Source organism: Nomascus leucogenys, chromosome 4 (assembly GCF_006542625.1).
Source record: "Nomascus leucogenys isolate Asia chromosome 4, Asia_NLE_v1, whole genome shotgun sequence".
Taxonomy (NCBI): domain Eukaryota; kingdom Metazoa; phylum Chordata; class Mammalia; order Primates; family Hylobatidae; genus Nomascus; species Nomascus leucogenys.
The window spans coordinates 7,231,655-7,247,563 of NC_044384.1; the positions used below are offsets into that span (position 1 = coordinate 7,231,655).

Consider the following 15,909-nt stretch of genomic DNA (forward strand, 5'->3'; position numbering starts at 1 on the left):
TTATCTTTTCCTGTCTAGAACAAGATACAGCCTGCCATCTGCCTTTTGTTCACACAATTTTCATTCTGTCTTGGATAATGCAAATGCTTAATTTTGTAATAACTAAGTAAAATTGTCATATAATCTCAGTAACTAAATTTAATGGATCCTAAGGGAAAAAATTATAAATTATAACTCAGTAACACTCTGAGATTAAACACCAAAATATCTTCAAAATAATCAACTTACTTTAATCCTTTTTAACTTCTTTCAGATTTAAATGGGATGACTTTAAATAACTTTGTTAGTTATGGAAAAATAAATTAACACATTTTCCAATTTAGAGTTATTTTAAAGAATCAGAAGAGGGAGTCAAAAATGTAAATCCTCTCACTTAATATTTCACAACACTGTTTAGTTTTTCCTCTAGAATAAGCAAGGCCAAACACAATTTACAAGTTTGGCGTAAATACTAAGATCAAAAGACATTTTATTCACTATATATTTCACCACGAAAAGAAAATTTTATTTACTGGAGAAAGCAGTGTTACCAATCATAACTTAGGCCAAAGTGTGAATTGAAGTCTTACTATAAATCTTAATGCCACCACCTTGTGAATTGATGTGATTGATGTGTCTTAAAAGGATTAAGGCCACTTTACTAATATAGGAAATACTTATTTATGTATGTCATATAGTGGCATAAATACCAGATGGTACAGATTTAAATATAAACAATACACAACATATGCTGAGAAAATTGCTGAATGTGTGTCATATATTGGCAGGTCTTCCTAAAATATACATAAAGCACACTATTGATAAGAAAAAAATCACCGTATTTAAATATACGTACATTTCAAATAGTTATTAATACAGAAACATCATAATCAAAATAAACATGGAAGTGTTGACCTGGAGAATAATTGGTAAGTTAACAGCAGGCAACAGGTACATATTTGTATCTTATAAAAAATAATGATTATATTCAAAAATAAGAAAAAGATAAGCATTCTAATAGAAAATGGGGCCAAAATGTGTATAATTTATTCATAAGAGAAGCATAAATATCCTGTAAGCATAAGAAGCAAACATGTAAACATATTAGTAAACAAATACACAAATTTATAATTTAATGAGACATTTTAATCTATCAAAATGCTAAAAATATGAAATAATGTTGGAGATGGAATTTTGAAATAAAAGCATATGCACTGCTTATAGGAAACAAAATGTTTCCTGAAGGACAATTTAGCAGTATATATCAAAATTCCAAAATAAGGAACAAAGATAGAATATCACCTTTAAATCAGAAATGCTAACCTCTAGGAATATATACTGCTGATGAGTCCATGTTTATAAGCATGGAAAAATGCTTAAGTAGATTGGTTAAATGGTTCTGGGAATGTACATATGCTCTTTATTAAGATGATGTGGTAGATTGATACTGATATTGTACTATGTTAAGAAACAAGATGTTAGAAGCAAGTAGCGAACACGTGTACATTACGTTTATACTCGTAACTACATGGGATAAACATTTAATACATGTCATCTATTACATATGTAATACATATATGTAAAAGACAATGGGATTAAGATATTAATGGTTATATTTGGGTGATGATATTTTTTGCCTGTAGTTTCTAATTTTTCTGAAATAAATATATACTGGTTTGGTAAACACTTTTTTAACAAAGCAAGAAATAGGAATTTCTGAAAAGATGTATTAAGTCTAGGAAAGCAAAAGTATATACATTATTTTCTATGTTGGGTTAATTGACTCATCTATAATATCAGAAAAGAACCCATCAGTAGAGTTTTCATATGCCAATTTTTGAGGATATCACATTGCCATATACTGACATGTTGTTTTCAGAGTAAATAATAACTCTCCTCTGTAATAGAATTTCTCCACCATTTATCTTCCGAGAGACATTCAGCTGATGATGGACTTACTGCATGACGGATCCTGATGGTAAGCCCACCAGATACAGTATTGGCCTTTCTCTCCCCTTGATATGAGTGCGTACGCCCTTAAATTCACTTTGGTAACTTAAAGACAGATGATAATTAGAAAAAAAATGTAGCCTTGGATTCATTCCAGGACTGATTATGACACGAGTTGTCAGGGTATCCTGGCTGGAAACTGCCACTCTCCATCAGCGGTCTCATCTTTACTTTTCTCATCACTGCCCTCTCCTGTCTTTGCTTGCTGTGCTGTACTGCGACGGCCACTTTGGCAGAACGCTGGTTAGTCAAAGTCAGATTGCCTGAGAAACTGCTACTTGGCATTTAGTTTCCCACTGCTGCTGTAACAAATTAGCGTATGTTTAGAAGCATCGGATAACACAACTTTATTATCTTACACTTCTGGAGGTCAGATTCCTAAAACAGGTTTTAATGGGCTGAGACCAGGATGTCAGCAAGGCTGCTGCCCCATAAGAGGCTCCAGTGTAGAGTACATTTCATTCCTTTTCCCGTTTCTGGAGCAGTATTTCTTGGCTTGTAGCCCTTCTCCTTTGTCAGAGCCACCAGTGTAGCATCTTCGTGTGACTTTATGATTTGCTCTTACATCACCTCTGTTTCTTCAGTCTCCACCTCTCTTTACTTGTTATTGCATTGGGCTTAACTGGATAATCCCGAATAATTCTTCATTTTGAAATCTTTAATCCCACCTGCGAAATCTCTTTTTCCATATAAAGTAACGTTCACAGGATGTGGGAGTAAGATGTGGACAACTTGGAGAGCTATTATTTATTTGACCACAACAGAATTTGTATTTCTGTGTTGTTTTTGCTTGTTTATATTAAGCTGATGGGGTCTTTGAAATTCTGAAAGCAATAATTAAGTTGACTTTAAGGCCAAAGGTATACAGTGTCAACTGATAAAGATCTATCTTTATCTTTAAGTCTGCCTTCACACCTTGCTATTGAATAAGCATTGTTTTATATAAAGAATTTATTTTTAAATTAAATATTTTATTACTATAGAAAAAAAATAAGAAAGTTAATCTGTCCTAAAGATATAAATATAACTTTGGGCAAGTATAGATGTGTTTGAAATTTTAAAAGATAAACGTTTTTAGAAACAGAATCACAAATTAGCCATTTCAGAAAATTGTTTTGCTTTTGAAAAAGATCTGAAATGGAATTACAATGTGTAAGAGCACATGTTCAGTGTCAGTCCATTCTTCCACTTTCTTACGTGATGCCTGGACTTTAATCCTCAGTTCCCTTTCTGTAAAACAGAGAAAACATCACAGGGCAACTGAAAGTTTTAAATGTATGTCTGGAACATAGCAAAAGGTCAGCGGAAGGTGGCTAGTATTGTATCTGTTAGTGAGATAACAACATACTGAAACTTGGGTAGTCAACACTTTCAAACATAGTGAGGCTATTGAGCAAAGGAAAATGAAATAAAATTGTATAATCTACCAGAAGCCAACCAACCCTCCTTTCCTCCCTCATTTCTTTACTTCCTTCCTTCCTCCCTCCCTCCCTCCCTCCCTCCTTCCTCCCTTCCTTCCTTCCTTCCTTCCTTCCTTCCTTCCTCCCTCCCTCCCTCCCTCCCTCCTTCCTTCCTTCCTTCCTTCCTTCCTTCCTCCCTCCCTCCCTCCTTCCTCCCTTCCTTCCTTCCTTCCTTCCTCTTCCCTTCCTTCCTGTTTTTTTAAAGCTTTTGATTCAGTTTGATGGCACCATAAAGAAAACAACTGTCAAAAGTATTCTCATATTTGAAATGAATTATCGATGGACTTTTATTACTGATATGGTTACTTAAACCATTGAAAAAGTATTATGTGTACAGACATGCAGTTTGATGAAATACTTAAAATTTAAAGTTAATTTTCTTAATTTGACCAAAACAAGTATCTTAAATAATTTTGCTCCTTTACTTATTCATTGAGTTACTGAGAAGATATTGCAGAACTTCCCATTGAACCATTTAGAATAATTTTTTAAAATAAGGTGTGTGGGTCTGCAAGGAATCACTTGCACAAGAATAAAGGCAGAAAATTTCCTGTAATTTTTAGTAGAATCATTGGGAATAATATATATTAATGTCTCTGGTTCTAGCTTTACAACCATTGCAGTTTATGTCTGCCCCTGAAAATAAACAGCATATGTTCGTTATATAGAAACAGAAAATTATTATTTTTAATTGATAGCCTCTGACCTAGCAGTTTTTTAAGCTTGAGGTCATGGTGATGTGTTTAGGCTTCGCTCTGATCTTCATTTACTGCAGGCCCCCTGTGTGGGACTTGGCGTGTTCAGTGAGAGCAAGTATTGCACCTTTATAAAAGAATAATGTGTCTAAACTAGCCACCTGCTACTGACATGTACATATTATGAAAACCAACTCTGGCCCACATGTCCAGAGCCTAATAGTAATCAGCATGCAGATGCCAAAGATATTTAATACTCTCCTTATTGTAATTGTAATGTCTAACTACACACATTGAAGAGATCATTTTGGGGCTGAATGAAGGCAGACATAATGGGAGTATAAAAGTGTGTAGTAATTTCTAGGGATGATAAAATAATGGATACATTATGATAATAATGGATAAATTCACCCCCATAAAAGGAAAGATTTTTTATGTAAGGAATGTAAGTTTCCAATGAAGATGTGTTTCTTAATGTAATATCTTTCAGAACAGTAAGAATATGTAATTTTTGCACAAAGATTGGGGAGGAATCTCATAAATATGTGTGAGATCAAATTGAAATTTGTGAACAGAATTTCTTGTATAAAAATAGATTAATATATGTACATCTTGATAATACTGGATATTTTCAAAGTAAAACTTAGTCATATTGGAACAGAGTTTTGAAAACATATTGATTTTTTCAAAACAACTATGAAGAAGATAAAGGACATAAAAAAACATAACACAAATCTATTTCTGGCCTCAAGTCTGGTCACCATTTTTCAAATAAAATGTCATTTCCTCTAATTGCATAGCCTATGGGCCATTTTAAGTTTCAATGTGGTGACAAGGGAAATTTTTCCATTTGTTTTGGAAAAAAATTGTTTTCTGGGAAGTTCTGATGGCCAAATATATTTTATATATTTTTTATATTTTTGTTTGTGTAGAGTACCACAATTAAAAATGATAGTAGCAAGCTACACACACACACACACACACACACAGAGATATATATATATTTTTTTTTCTGAGACTGAGTCTCACTCTGTCACCCAGGCTGAAGGGCAGTGGCACAGTCTCGACTCACTGCAACGTCCACCTCCTGGGTTCAAGCGATTCTCCCCCCTCAGCCTCCTGAGTACAGGGATTACAGACATGCACCACCATGCCAGGCTGCTTTTTGTATTTTTAGTAGAGATGAGTTCTCACCATGTTGATCAAGCTGGTCTTGAACTCCTGACCTCAAATGACCCACCCACCTCGGCCACCCGAAGTATTGGTATTACAGATGTTAGCCACTGCACCCAGCCAAGCTGTATATTTTTAATGACATTTTTGAAGTTTTTAAAAATTTGCATCTTGAGTTGATTACTCATAATTGATATCTCTAATGTTTTGTTTACTTTCATTCAAGTTTTTTTTTAAAGTTTTGCTGTTATTTAAAAATTAAGATCATTGTCAGACATTAATGAGAAGATGGCATTTAATATTCATTGTGTTGCTTAAATAATTTTTATTCTGGCCAGGCGCTGTGGCTCACGCCTGTAATCTTAGCACTTTGGGAGGCCGAGGTGGGTGGATCATGAGGCCAGGAGTTCAAGACCAGCCTGGCCAAGATGATGAAACCCCATCTCTACTGAAAATACAAAAATTAGCCAGGCACAGTGACAGGAGCCTGTAATCCCAGCTACTCGGGAGGCTGAGACAGGAGAATTGCTTGAACCTGGGCAGCAGAGGTTGCAGTGAGCTGGGATCGTGCCACTTCACTCCAGCCTGGGCAACAGAGTGAGACTTCATCTCCAATTAAAAAAAAAAAAGAATTTTTATTGTGATATATAGCCTGTCACCAAGTATTTGTGAAGCATCTACAAAGTGGTACATCTGGTTGTCAGACTTTTAAGAGGAAGCAACAAGGCACAGGTAAGTTAACTCAAAGGGATTAGCCCAAGCCCTAGTATGTATTGTGGGAAAACCAACATGGGTGATGTGGTGAGAAGGATGAGGGCAGGGTGACCTGGTGGTGGTGGTGGGTGACATCTGAGGTTAGGAAGAATTCTATAAATGTTTAGGGTGAGCAGAGGCTGTGAGAATATAAATCACTTGCTGTGTACTAAGGGGTACAAGGAGCTTGGAAATTAATCTAACATTACTGGAAAGTGTTTGGGGGTGTCTTTAACAAAGTGAAATGTGTCCTGATTTACACTTTCGAATGGCCAAGGTCCCCCTGGTTTCTGTGTCTCTGAACTCCACGTAAGATTGCTGTCAGTGAATGGTGGGCTGGCTCATTCACAGCAGTGGAGACCTGAACAAGAGCTTTGCATTGAGATAGAGCCACCCAAGAGATGGCCACTGGCTCAGCGGTATCCGGGGAAGAAAGGACCCAAGGATGGTCTTGAGCCTTTAGCCTGAACACCTGAGGGGATGGTTGTGCCCTTTGTTAATGCCAGGAAGGTGTAGGAGGTGAGAATTAAAGGGGAAAATGCGGATAAGAGGAGTAGGGTGATAATCATTTTGCTTAAGCCCATCAGCCATATTCTGTTTGGGATGGTAATTACAGTTCCAAATGGAGATGTTAAGTAGGAATTTCAATGTTCAGGCTAAGTCTGGATCTCACATAGTAGTCAGAGCTGGGGATATAAGCCCCCTCGTTAGTGGGAGCTCAGTGTCTGATGAAAATTGCCGCGAGAGAGGAGAGAGGAAATAAGGGACCTGTGACAGCCTCAGGGGGCTCAGCTACAGGGGTCTGTAAGACACTAGCATAGCGGCCTGAGAAGGCAGGGGGAAAATCACCTTGGTTACCTGAACTGATAAACATTAGTAACAAATAAGAGTAAGTATGCTAGATTTTGCTCTTCAGTGTGAGTTCATGACCTAACTACAGAATGTTGATATGTGTCATATTTACATATTCATGTAAGTGTTAAGCTTTGCTTCTATCCCTCATCAAACAGAGTAATAGATTCTAGACCATCCCAAGGGTCAGAAGTTTTAATTAAAAAAAGTAAGTTTTAGTAAATATTCAAGGCTGATAAAAGTTGAACCCAAGAAATAAAGCAAGATGTAAATGCACTCTGATATGGTTTGGCTCTGTGTCCCCACCCAAATCTCACCTTGAATAATCCCCACGTGTCAAGGGCCGGACCAGGTGGAGATAATTGAATCATGGAGACAGTTTCCTCTCCTGCTGTTCTCATGATAGTGAGTTCTCATGAGAACTGATGGTTTTATAAGGGGTTTTCCCCTTCGCTGATTGTCACCTCTCTCTCGTGCCACCATGTGAGAAGTGCCTGTTTTGCCTTCCAACGTGAAGACCTTGTAAGTTTCCTGAGGCTTCCCCAGTCATGTGGAACTGTGAGTCAATTAAACCTCTTTTCTTTATAAATTACCTAGTCTTGGGTATTTCTTCACAGCAGCCTGACAACAGACTAATACATACTGCAAGCTGTTTCCTCCCCCAGCTGCTTTTCCACACGTCTGTGAGCATTTCCACTCAAATTAAAGATCAGGGAATGATGAAGAATTAATAAAGAGCAGAAGTAGAAGACCTAGAGGTGTGACTGTGGCTGTGTGGTGTGAGTGTGTATGTGTTTGAATGTGTGTGTGAGTGGTGTCTGTGTGTGTGTGTGTGTGTGTGTGTGTGTGTGTGTGTGTGTGGTATATGAGTTTGTGTGACTCTGTGAGAGAGCCTGTGGCCGTGCCTACACGGCCGGCACAGAGCTGGGTGAGCTTTAGACAAAGCACAAAATTAAAGAAGTTAAAATAATTTGAGGAAAGCAAGAAGCAATAATGTCTGAAGAGAACAAGCTGAGTGGACTGGGGAGGGGAGGTGAAGAGAGCCAGACCCAGGAACATGTGTTCCAGTGATGTAATGAGTCTTTAGGAGAATATGATCAAGGATCACTTCGTTTTCCAATTTTTCATGATGTAATATGATGACTTATTTGACATTGAACAAATTACCAATGATAGTTTTATTAACCATAAAACATGGATAGTTGAAATATCAGTGTTTCAAATAAATCTGCCTGTTTTCATTTCAATTTGTTTTAATATTTCTTGAATAGTATTTAGTGGATTTCTGGATTTCACATAGAAAAAAAACGAAGTAAATAATTAGAATAAGCTTAGAGGCTTCTACGTTAAAGTAGCTATTATAAATTAAAAACCTTTAAGGTACAGAATTGAAACAGTGTTTGTCCACATGAGATAAACACTAAAATCGGAGGTATATCTGTGACTAGACCTTTCACATTAAAAAATAATGTGTTCTATGATTCTTTATTAAATACATTATGTAAAACTACCTTTATTTTGAGTGTTGTGGCTTTATCTTCTCCTACATGACTCAAATATGTAAGAGATTTGTTGTCCCCTGCTAAACAGTTTGTTTATTTAAAGAATTAGTAACGTATAGGTTTAGGAGTTACTGCAGGTGCTTTCATGGTTTATTTTAATCATCCCCACTAGGGATTAAAACGCTCCTTCACCGGTCTGATGTAAGTTCGCCACCTTGTGGTAACAATGGGAATAGATGAGGGTTTAAAAACAATTCAAGAGTAATGAAGCAATATAGCAAAGTTAAGATGTTATGTAAAAACTATTTTCCTGATTTAGAAATCTGAAAGAGAAAATTAACATTTTTGATTAACATTTGGTATTTTTTATGCAAACTTATGAGTTATCCTTTAATTATAAAACTTTTGTGTGTGTTTTTAATGTATGTATACATATACTTACACGTAAAAGTATAAATGGAAAATTTCTCCAAAAAAGGTAAATATAATTTCAGTAAATCCTAGAAATCATCACTGCCAACATTTTGGCTTTTGCATTTCTGAAATAATTTACATAAGTGCGTTATGTGAGTTTTCATAAGTTAAAAAGTGTATTCTCAGTTTAGCCAGGCGTGGTGGCGCATGCCTGTAATCCCAGCTACTCTGGAGGCTGAGGCAGGAGTATCACTTGAACCCAGGAGGCGGAGGTCGCGGTGAGTGGAGATTGCGCCATTGCACTCCTGCCTGGGCAACAAGAGCGAAAATCCTCCTACAAAAAAAAAAAAAAGCGTATTCTAATTTTTTACCCAACTTTACATGTTAATAATCTCCCACCCTATTCTATGTTCTCTTAAGAATTAAGAATTCCATCACTATAATGATTTCCGGACACTGATGAAACACTTAGCAAAGTTTTAATTTTTAAAATTTTAAGTGGTAAACCAGTAAGATTAGAAATATTTGGATTAAACAAAGTTAAACAGGCATATTTTGCCTCACGACTTCTTGGAATCTTTCAGTGGGTGCAAGGTCTGAAATCATCAAAACTAACATACCATATTTCTTCATCTTAAAGGTCCTCTCCTCAGCAAAATATTGTACTAAATTTTGTTTCCAAATAATTTATTATAAAGTATTTGAATAAATGTTAACTGAAGATCATTTACATTGGAATTTTTAAATCAGAGTTAAGGTACCCATAGATAACATCAAAATCAGGATGTATCTACTAAATTACTATGAAAATTTTGTTACTAAAATTATAAGTTGATACTGTCACTGTTATCCAAGCCTCGATTCTATAGGATCATTTACATGTCTGCAAAAACATTTCTTTTAGATTGCAGCCCAAGGTTGAGAGCTATTCTGTTCTACATATGGCCTGGCTTGTTTTCCAAGATGGGGTCTGAATGTCTGTCTTTACAATTATGTGTTAGGAAATACCTGTTATCTTGATGGTCTCATTAAACTGTTAAAAGAAGAGTATCAAAACTAAATATCTTACACAGCTAAACCTTCCTCCTATGAAGTAGTACAAACTCATTCCAATATGTATTTGTATTTTATTTAATATGCATAATTTCTGTTTTCTGCTTTTCTTCTAGAATTGAAACATAATGACATTTCATATTAGACATGGTTGTAGCAAAGGCATATGTTCTCCAAGGTACAAAGAAAACTAGGAGGTCTTAGCTTCAGAGAAGTCCTCGACGCGACTTTCAAATATGCTTTCTCATGTAGTCTTAACAAGGGATCTGTGAATGATTTTCTTCACTTTACAAATCAGAAAATTTAATGTCAGTTAAGCCACATTTATATCATATATCTTAACATTATCAATTTTTTGTTTCGTTTCATTTGCTTTTGGTAACTGTGGTAGTAGTTCAAGAACAGGTAACATTCTTTTATCATACACCCTATGACAGTATCTGTTATGGTTTTTAAAGGTCTGTCACATTTAATTCTTAAATTTTATGTAATAGTTATAATTATCCCCATTATATAGGTAGAAACAGAAACTGAAAAAGTTAGTGAATTTTCTCAAGATCACATAACTCACGTTGGAAAATTAGACATACTGATTCCACAGTCTCTGCACAGTACTCTCCTAAAACGGTTTACAATTCTGTCTTGTAATGTTTGCATCCATGCTGCTGACACTATACGGCATTCTGTGCATTATTAAATCACTTGGGGGTAAGTATTATCTTTATCCCCATTTTACAGATGTGGTAACTGAGCAACTTACAGGTTAATCAGCTCAAGGGCGAAGAGTGTGAAAGAGGCAACCCTGCGAGTCAGAGACCAGGTGGCCAGGCTGCAAGGGACTTAATCACTGCACACCACACTCTCTTATAAACCTGCTTTTGCTCATGAGGAAGCAATCTGTCCTTAAGGATTATCACTCCTGACAGCCCAAATCACAGCTGGGCTCTCTGTCCTGTTGGCAGGACTCTTCAATCCCAGGCTGATGGGTCTGGAGAAGTACTCTCTCAGCTGTGTTTAATCTACAATCTATTGCACAGCCACCGATGAATGCTTTGCACAAATGCATATGTATTGGTGTATGTGGGAGGCGGAAACAGTGAAGAAAGGTTCATTTTGAAGTGTTGTAGTGTCTACTTTCTTTGTGAGTGCTTTAAATCAGGAGCAATGATATGCTTATACATAGGACATTATTTTGGCTGACTAGAATATTTATTTTACTTCATTAACAAATCAGTTTCCATCTTCTTTGGATCGTTAGATCTGGATGATAAAATGGTGATGTCAATAAAACGAATAAAGTGAAATCACGTTAGTTGGAGGGTGTCATGTCTAAATACACTTTCAAATAGTTCAGTGACAAAAAGCAATGGCAAATCGTTCCATCTATGTTCTTAGTGTTTAAACATCAATAAGAAGCTCTATTTGCTATTCTGATAGAAACAAGTATAAAGTTGTGTGTCCCCTCTTGTGACCCTGGAAACTGTGTGAGGTACTTGGCATTTGGATTGTTACTTCTTTGGCTGCCACTTTATTATAAATAAATTTTGAGTTTCCTTTAAATCGCTAGGAAATAAAGCAGCTGGTTTATAAGAGACGATAGCTTAAATGATGAATATTGAATCTCGTAAGTAGAGTAACTCTTCTGTAAATTGGTCGAGGAATATGTGCTTTGTTAGAAATAGTAAAAGAAGCAAAGACATGAAGCTGAGTTTAGTTTCTGAGAATACATACTGCCCATAGTCACTACATGCTGTACTGGAGACCGTGGCCTTGATTGGAAGACCGTGGCCTTGAAGGTTAGTTCTCAACCAGTAAACACATGTTAGTCTTCTGCTGTCTGGAATACTAAGGTATGCAACGCAGTCAGAGTTAACCTTTTGCTAAGTAATATTAATCAGTTAAAATATCTATTGAATATTTACTACCACCCTAGTAAGCTTAAGCCATGAGAGATTAAACATGAACATTAATTTTAAAAAAATCATGGTCACAAGTCTCAAATATATACAAAAAAGATGATAAAAATATACTCTCAAAACTTCTAAAAATTACATGTGAACTAGGACTTAAGAAACAGCTAAGCTTTCTGATAGATTGGAATAATATTTTAAGACTGTTTAAGACAGGTTTATAGATTATAGGGTTCTGATGTGATTTGGATGGCAGAGTGGAGAAGGGGTATCTGCGGCAGGTAGGAGGAGGGAGTGGTGTGTGGACATGGTGCTGGATATGTCAGGAGTGTGCTAGGAGCAATGGGCTACACGCGTTGGTGCGCCGAGTGCATGCAAGTCTTTGAAAGAGCAATGACAATGTAGGCTTGATTTGGTCGATTGATGCTATTGTAGTTCTTAACCAGGAGAGAAACGAGAGTCTTTAATGCATCATTGCATATATGCATTTCTGAGAGAAATATTCAGACAATAACGAGGAAATTCGGAACCCAATATAATATTATACTTTGGGTGTCTATAAAACAAAATTTATTTTTGCCCAAGGTATGTACAGTTGTATACATTGCTACTTTTTTGTTTGTTTGTTTTTGTTTGTTTTGTCTTGAGATAGGGTCTTGCTCTGTCACCCAGACCCAGGCTGGAGTACAGTGGCGCAATCTCGGCCCACTGCAACCTCCACCTCCTGGGTGCAGGTGATTTTCCTGCCTCAGCCTCCCGAGTAGCTGGAATTACAGGCATGTGCCACCATGCTCAGCTAATTTTTGTATTTTTAGTAGAGACGGGGCTTCACCATGTTGGCCAGGTTGGTCTCGAGCTCCTGACCTCAGGTGATTTGCCAGTCTCAGGTGATTCACCCACCTCAGCGTCACTAAGTGCTGGGATTACAGGCGTAAGCCACCACGCCCAGCCCCTACATTGCTTCTTAACCATATCAGGATTTGCTTACTTGTTTTTATTTTTCATTTGCACAGCAGTTCTTTATTAGCAAAAGTAAGGAAGAAAATACATGGAGAAATGCCTAAGATAATACAACCCCCCACCCCCCTCCTCCACACACACACACACACACACACACACACACACAAAGAAAAAGAAAACAAAGACACCACAAACAAAAAGGAGGCTCACTCCTAATTAACTGGCATATTTGCATAATTATTTAATGCAAAAAATCATGTTAAAATGTGATTTATTGACATTCCTGGATTACTTATTGCATTCTCAGTAAAACCACTAATATGTAATAACTGATCCTGGAACATTGATAGTTTCACAACTACCAAGCAGCAGAAACAGACACAATCCCATTTGGGTTATTTGGAATTCAAATTCCAGTGCTCTCGCCAACATACTAATGCACTTCACTCGATTACCAAAATGCAATGTTATTTTTATTTGTATGTTTAAATTTTTAAACTGACCCATCCTATTTAATAATAATTATAATAATTTTTCCATCTCATGGAAGGTCAGTAAATATATAATTTTTAAAGGTATTTCTTACTTGATGGGTAGTTATACTTTCAAAACCTATACTACAATTTGTTAGGTAGTAAGTATTTTAAGCATTTTTACAAAAGCATTTTACAACCATTCTAATATAAAATTTGCCAAAATCTCCTTTATACGCTGTGTACACATTTTGACAACATTCACTATCTAATTAACAGACCTTATCAATTCTGCAAAAGCCATTATAGTCAGCTACAGAAATTCAAATTCAGTTGCTTACTAAAGAGCAGGTCTTTACAATAATATACCGGATTGTTAAATTTTACATTATGAAAGGTTTATACAGAACAGTACTTAACAAATCATTAGCAAAATAAAGTGTTAAGCATGATACTTTTTTTTTTCAAAATGACTACTACATATTTTCTACTCTAATTTTCATTTTCCAAAATTACTATTATATGCTTTTTACTCTTTAACCAGGAACACAAAGTCAAAATGAACAGAGAGGGAACTGTTTTGGGTTGGGGGAGGAGGTATGGGATGAAGAACCAGGAAGAATCATGTTGCTTGAATTAGCTATTTCTTTGCCTTACTTTTGGTTTTCAGAATTTGAGTGTTCTATTTTTTTAAGGATTTCTCTGGGAGTATTAAGATATAGTAAGTTGCCGTAAGTATATTAAATTGCAAAGTATTGTTTTGACAGTTGTGATTAGTGTAGCAAATATAGTAAAGAAGCTAACGCTAAAACTTATGTAGTATACAGTTTTGAAAGTGAAAAACTCATTATAACATGACTGCAGTGTCTAAATAGTACTGATCATTAATATATCTTCATTTGTTAATCATTGGAAATTAATGTGTTTCGTGTGCAATAGATTTTGCTAGAATGCCTGTCCTTAAAAGGATTGTAGAGCCTTTATTGAAAAAAAGAAACAGTAAAATTGGATTTTATCTGATACGTGGAGTGGATACAAAGGTAAAAACAAAAGTTAGCTTTAAGAGCACTTTCTGTAAGCAACCATCTACAATGCAATATTACTATAAAGACTGATCACTTAAAATATTCTGTCACTCCAATAATGAAAGAAATGTATTTTGCCTTATATTGAAATCATATCTAACGTTTTACATTGCTATATTAAACTCATGTTTTCTCATCATTATTTAGCCATATTTTATACCTTCTTGAGGTTCATATTTTACCTCTCAGTCCCGTCAATGTGCATTGTAATCTGGAGATAATGATCATTGTACATCATATCACTAGAATGTATGAAATACATGCATAGTAAGCTAATTTTATCACCATATATATTAAATGTAATAAGCGTAATATGTTTTTTATGTTGTTCAGGATTAATTTTTTCATGATTCTGAATTTCTGTGCCATTCTGTTTTTTCAAATTCTTAAGTAATGTTACAGGGTTTGCTTTAGTATATTTTATTCACTAGTATTCGGTAAGTATATATTTTTTAATTATTTTAAAATTTCTATTAGGTGTTTTTGCACAGTGAAACTAAATTTATACATTCTTAATTTCTGTATAAAGTATAATTTATGCACATGGTAGATGCTTCAGGTTTGCTAAATAAATATGCCTACTTAAAAAAATGTGGATAATGTACTTCATTTTAATGATGGAAAATACCCTATGGCATTTTTATAAGCTGAGCCTCTCTAGAGGAATGCCAGCACTGTTATACAAGAAATAATTACCACTATGGCACCATTTCTGAAAATCGCATGGAAGATCATTTATCTCAGTTTGTGGCAAATTATTCTAATCATTTTATTTTTAGATTCGTAATGTGAGCGATTTACTACTGAACATCAGTTATAACTTTCTTCCTGTGTCTTGTTATTCTTGTTTTTAGCTCCTTGTGAAGGCAACACGTTCTTCTGCCATAGTAACATGTGTATTAATAATACTTTGGTCTGCAATGGACTCCAGAACTGTGTGTATCCTTGGGATGAAAATCACTGTAAAGGTAATGATTAGTCCCTGAAATTTGAAAATGTTTCCTCCCTGTGGAGTGGGGTAGAAGTTGATACGTATCAATCAGACAGTCTTTAAAATAAGAGTGTGTAGTGCCTTTTATGAGGACTGAGTATGTCTTGTAATCGATTTTTAAGCATTTTTCTTAGCCTTTACTCATACCGTGTCCAGATGTTCCGTTATTCATCAGTGCACAGTGGACTATCCTTAGCACTTGAATTCTCATTAAAGACATCACCTTATTAGAGGCTGCAGAGCTATGAAAATAGGAGCTTTCAGGGGAGCACACTACTTTGCTATCATGTGTGATACCGTCTGCTTGTGGTTACACCTCTCATTCATTCCAGTTTGTTTTGATTGGACTTTGTGTACATACTCTAGAGATAAAATATATTGAACTAGCATTTGTACTTTCAATTACTTCCAGCTACTTCACTCCACTTCAGTTTTGCTGCGAAAATGCTTTTCTTCCTTTCCCATGAACATAGCTCCCGAAGCCCTTGCCTCCTTCCCTTGTCTAAACACAAAGGCTTGTTTATGTACACAGGGATCTTTGGCTGGATTATGGATGTTGCATGTTGTAGTTAAGATGAAACTGCCATATGAAGTATTTT

General features: G+C 35.7%; 1 protein-coding gene across 6 annotated transcripts in view; it reads left to right on the forward strand.

The window, feature by feature from the left end:
• The window catches only part of NETO1 (neuropilin and tolloid like 1), a 126,737-nt gene that overhangs the window by 97,718 nt on the left and 13,110 nt on the right, over positions 1-15,909 (forward strand). For 5 of the 6 annotated variants that reach the window (XR_004029610.1, XR_004029611.1, XM_030810271.1 and 2 more), the window contains exon 8: positions 15,174-15,287. Coding sequence is in view for 4 of the 6 variants with exons in the window: in XM_030810271.1 (XP_030666131.1) it covers positions 15,174-15,287 (114 nt within the window). In the remaining 2 variants the exon portion in view is untranslated. Of the gene's footprint in view, positions 1-15,173; positions 15,288-15,466; positions 15,537-15,909 lie in introns of those variants that run through there. The other variant, XM_030810272.1, reaches the window with a different exon arrangement.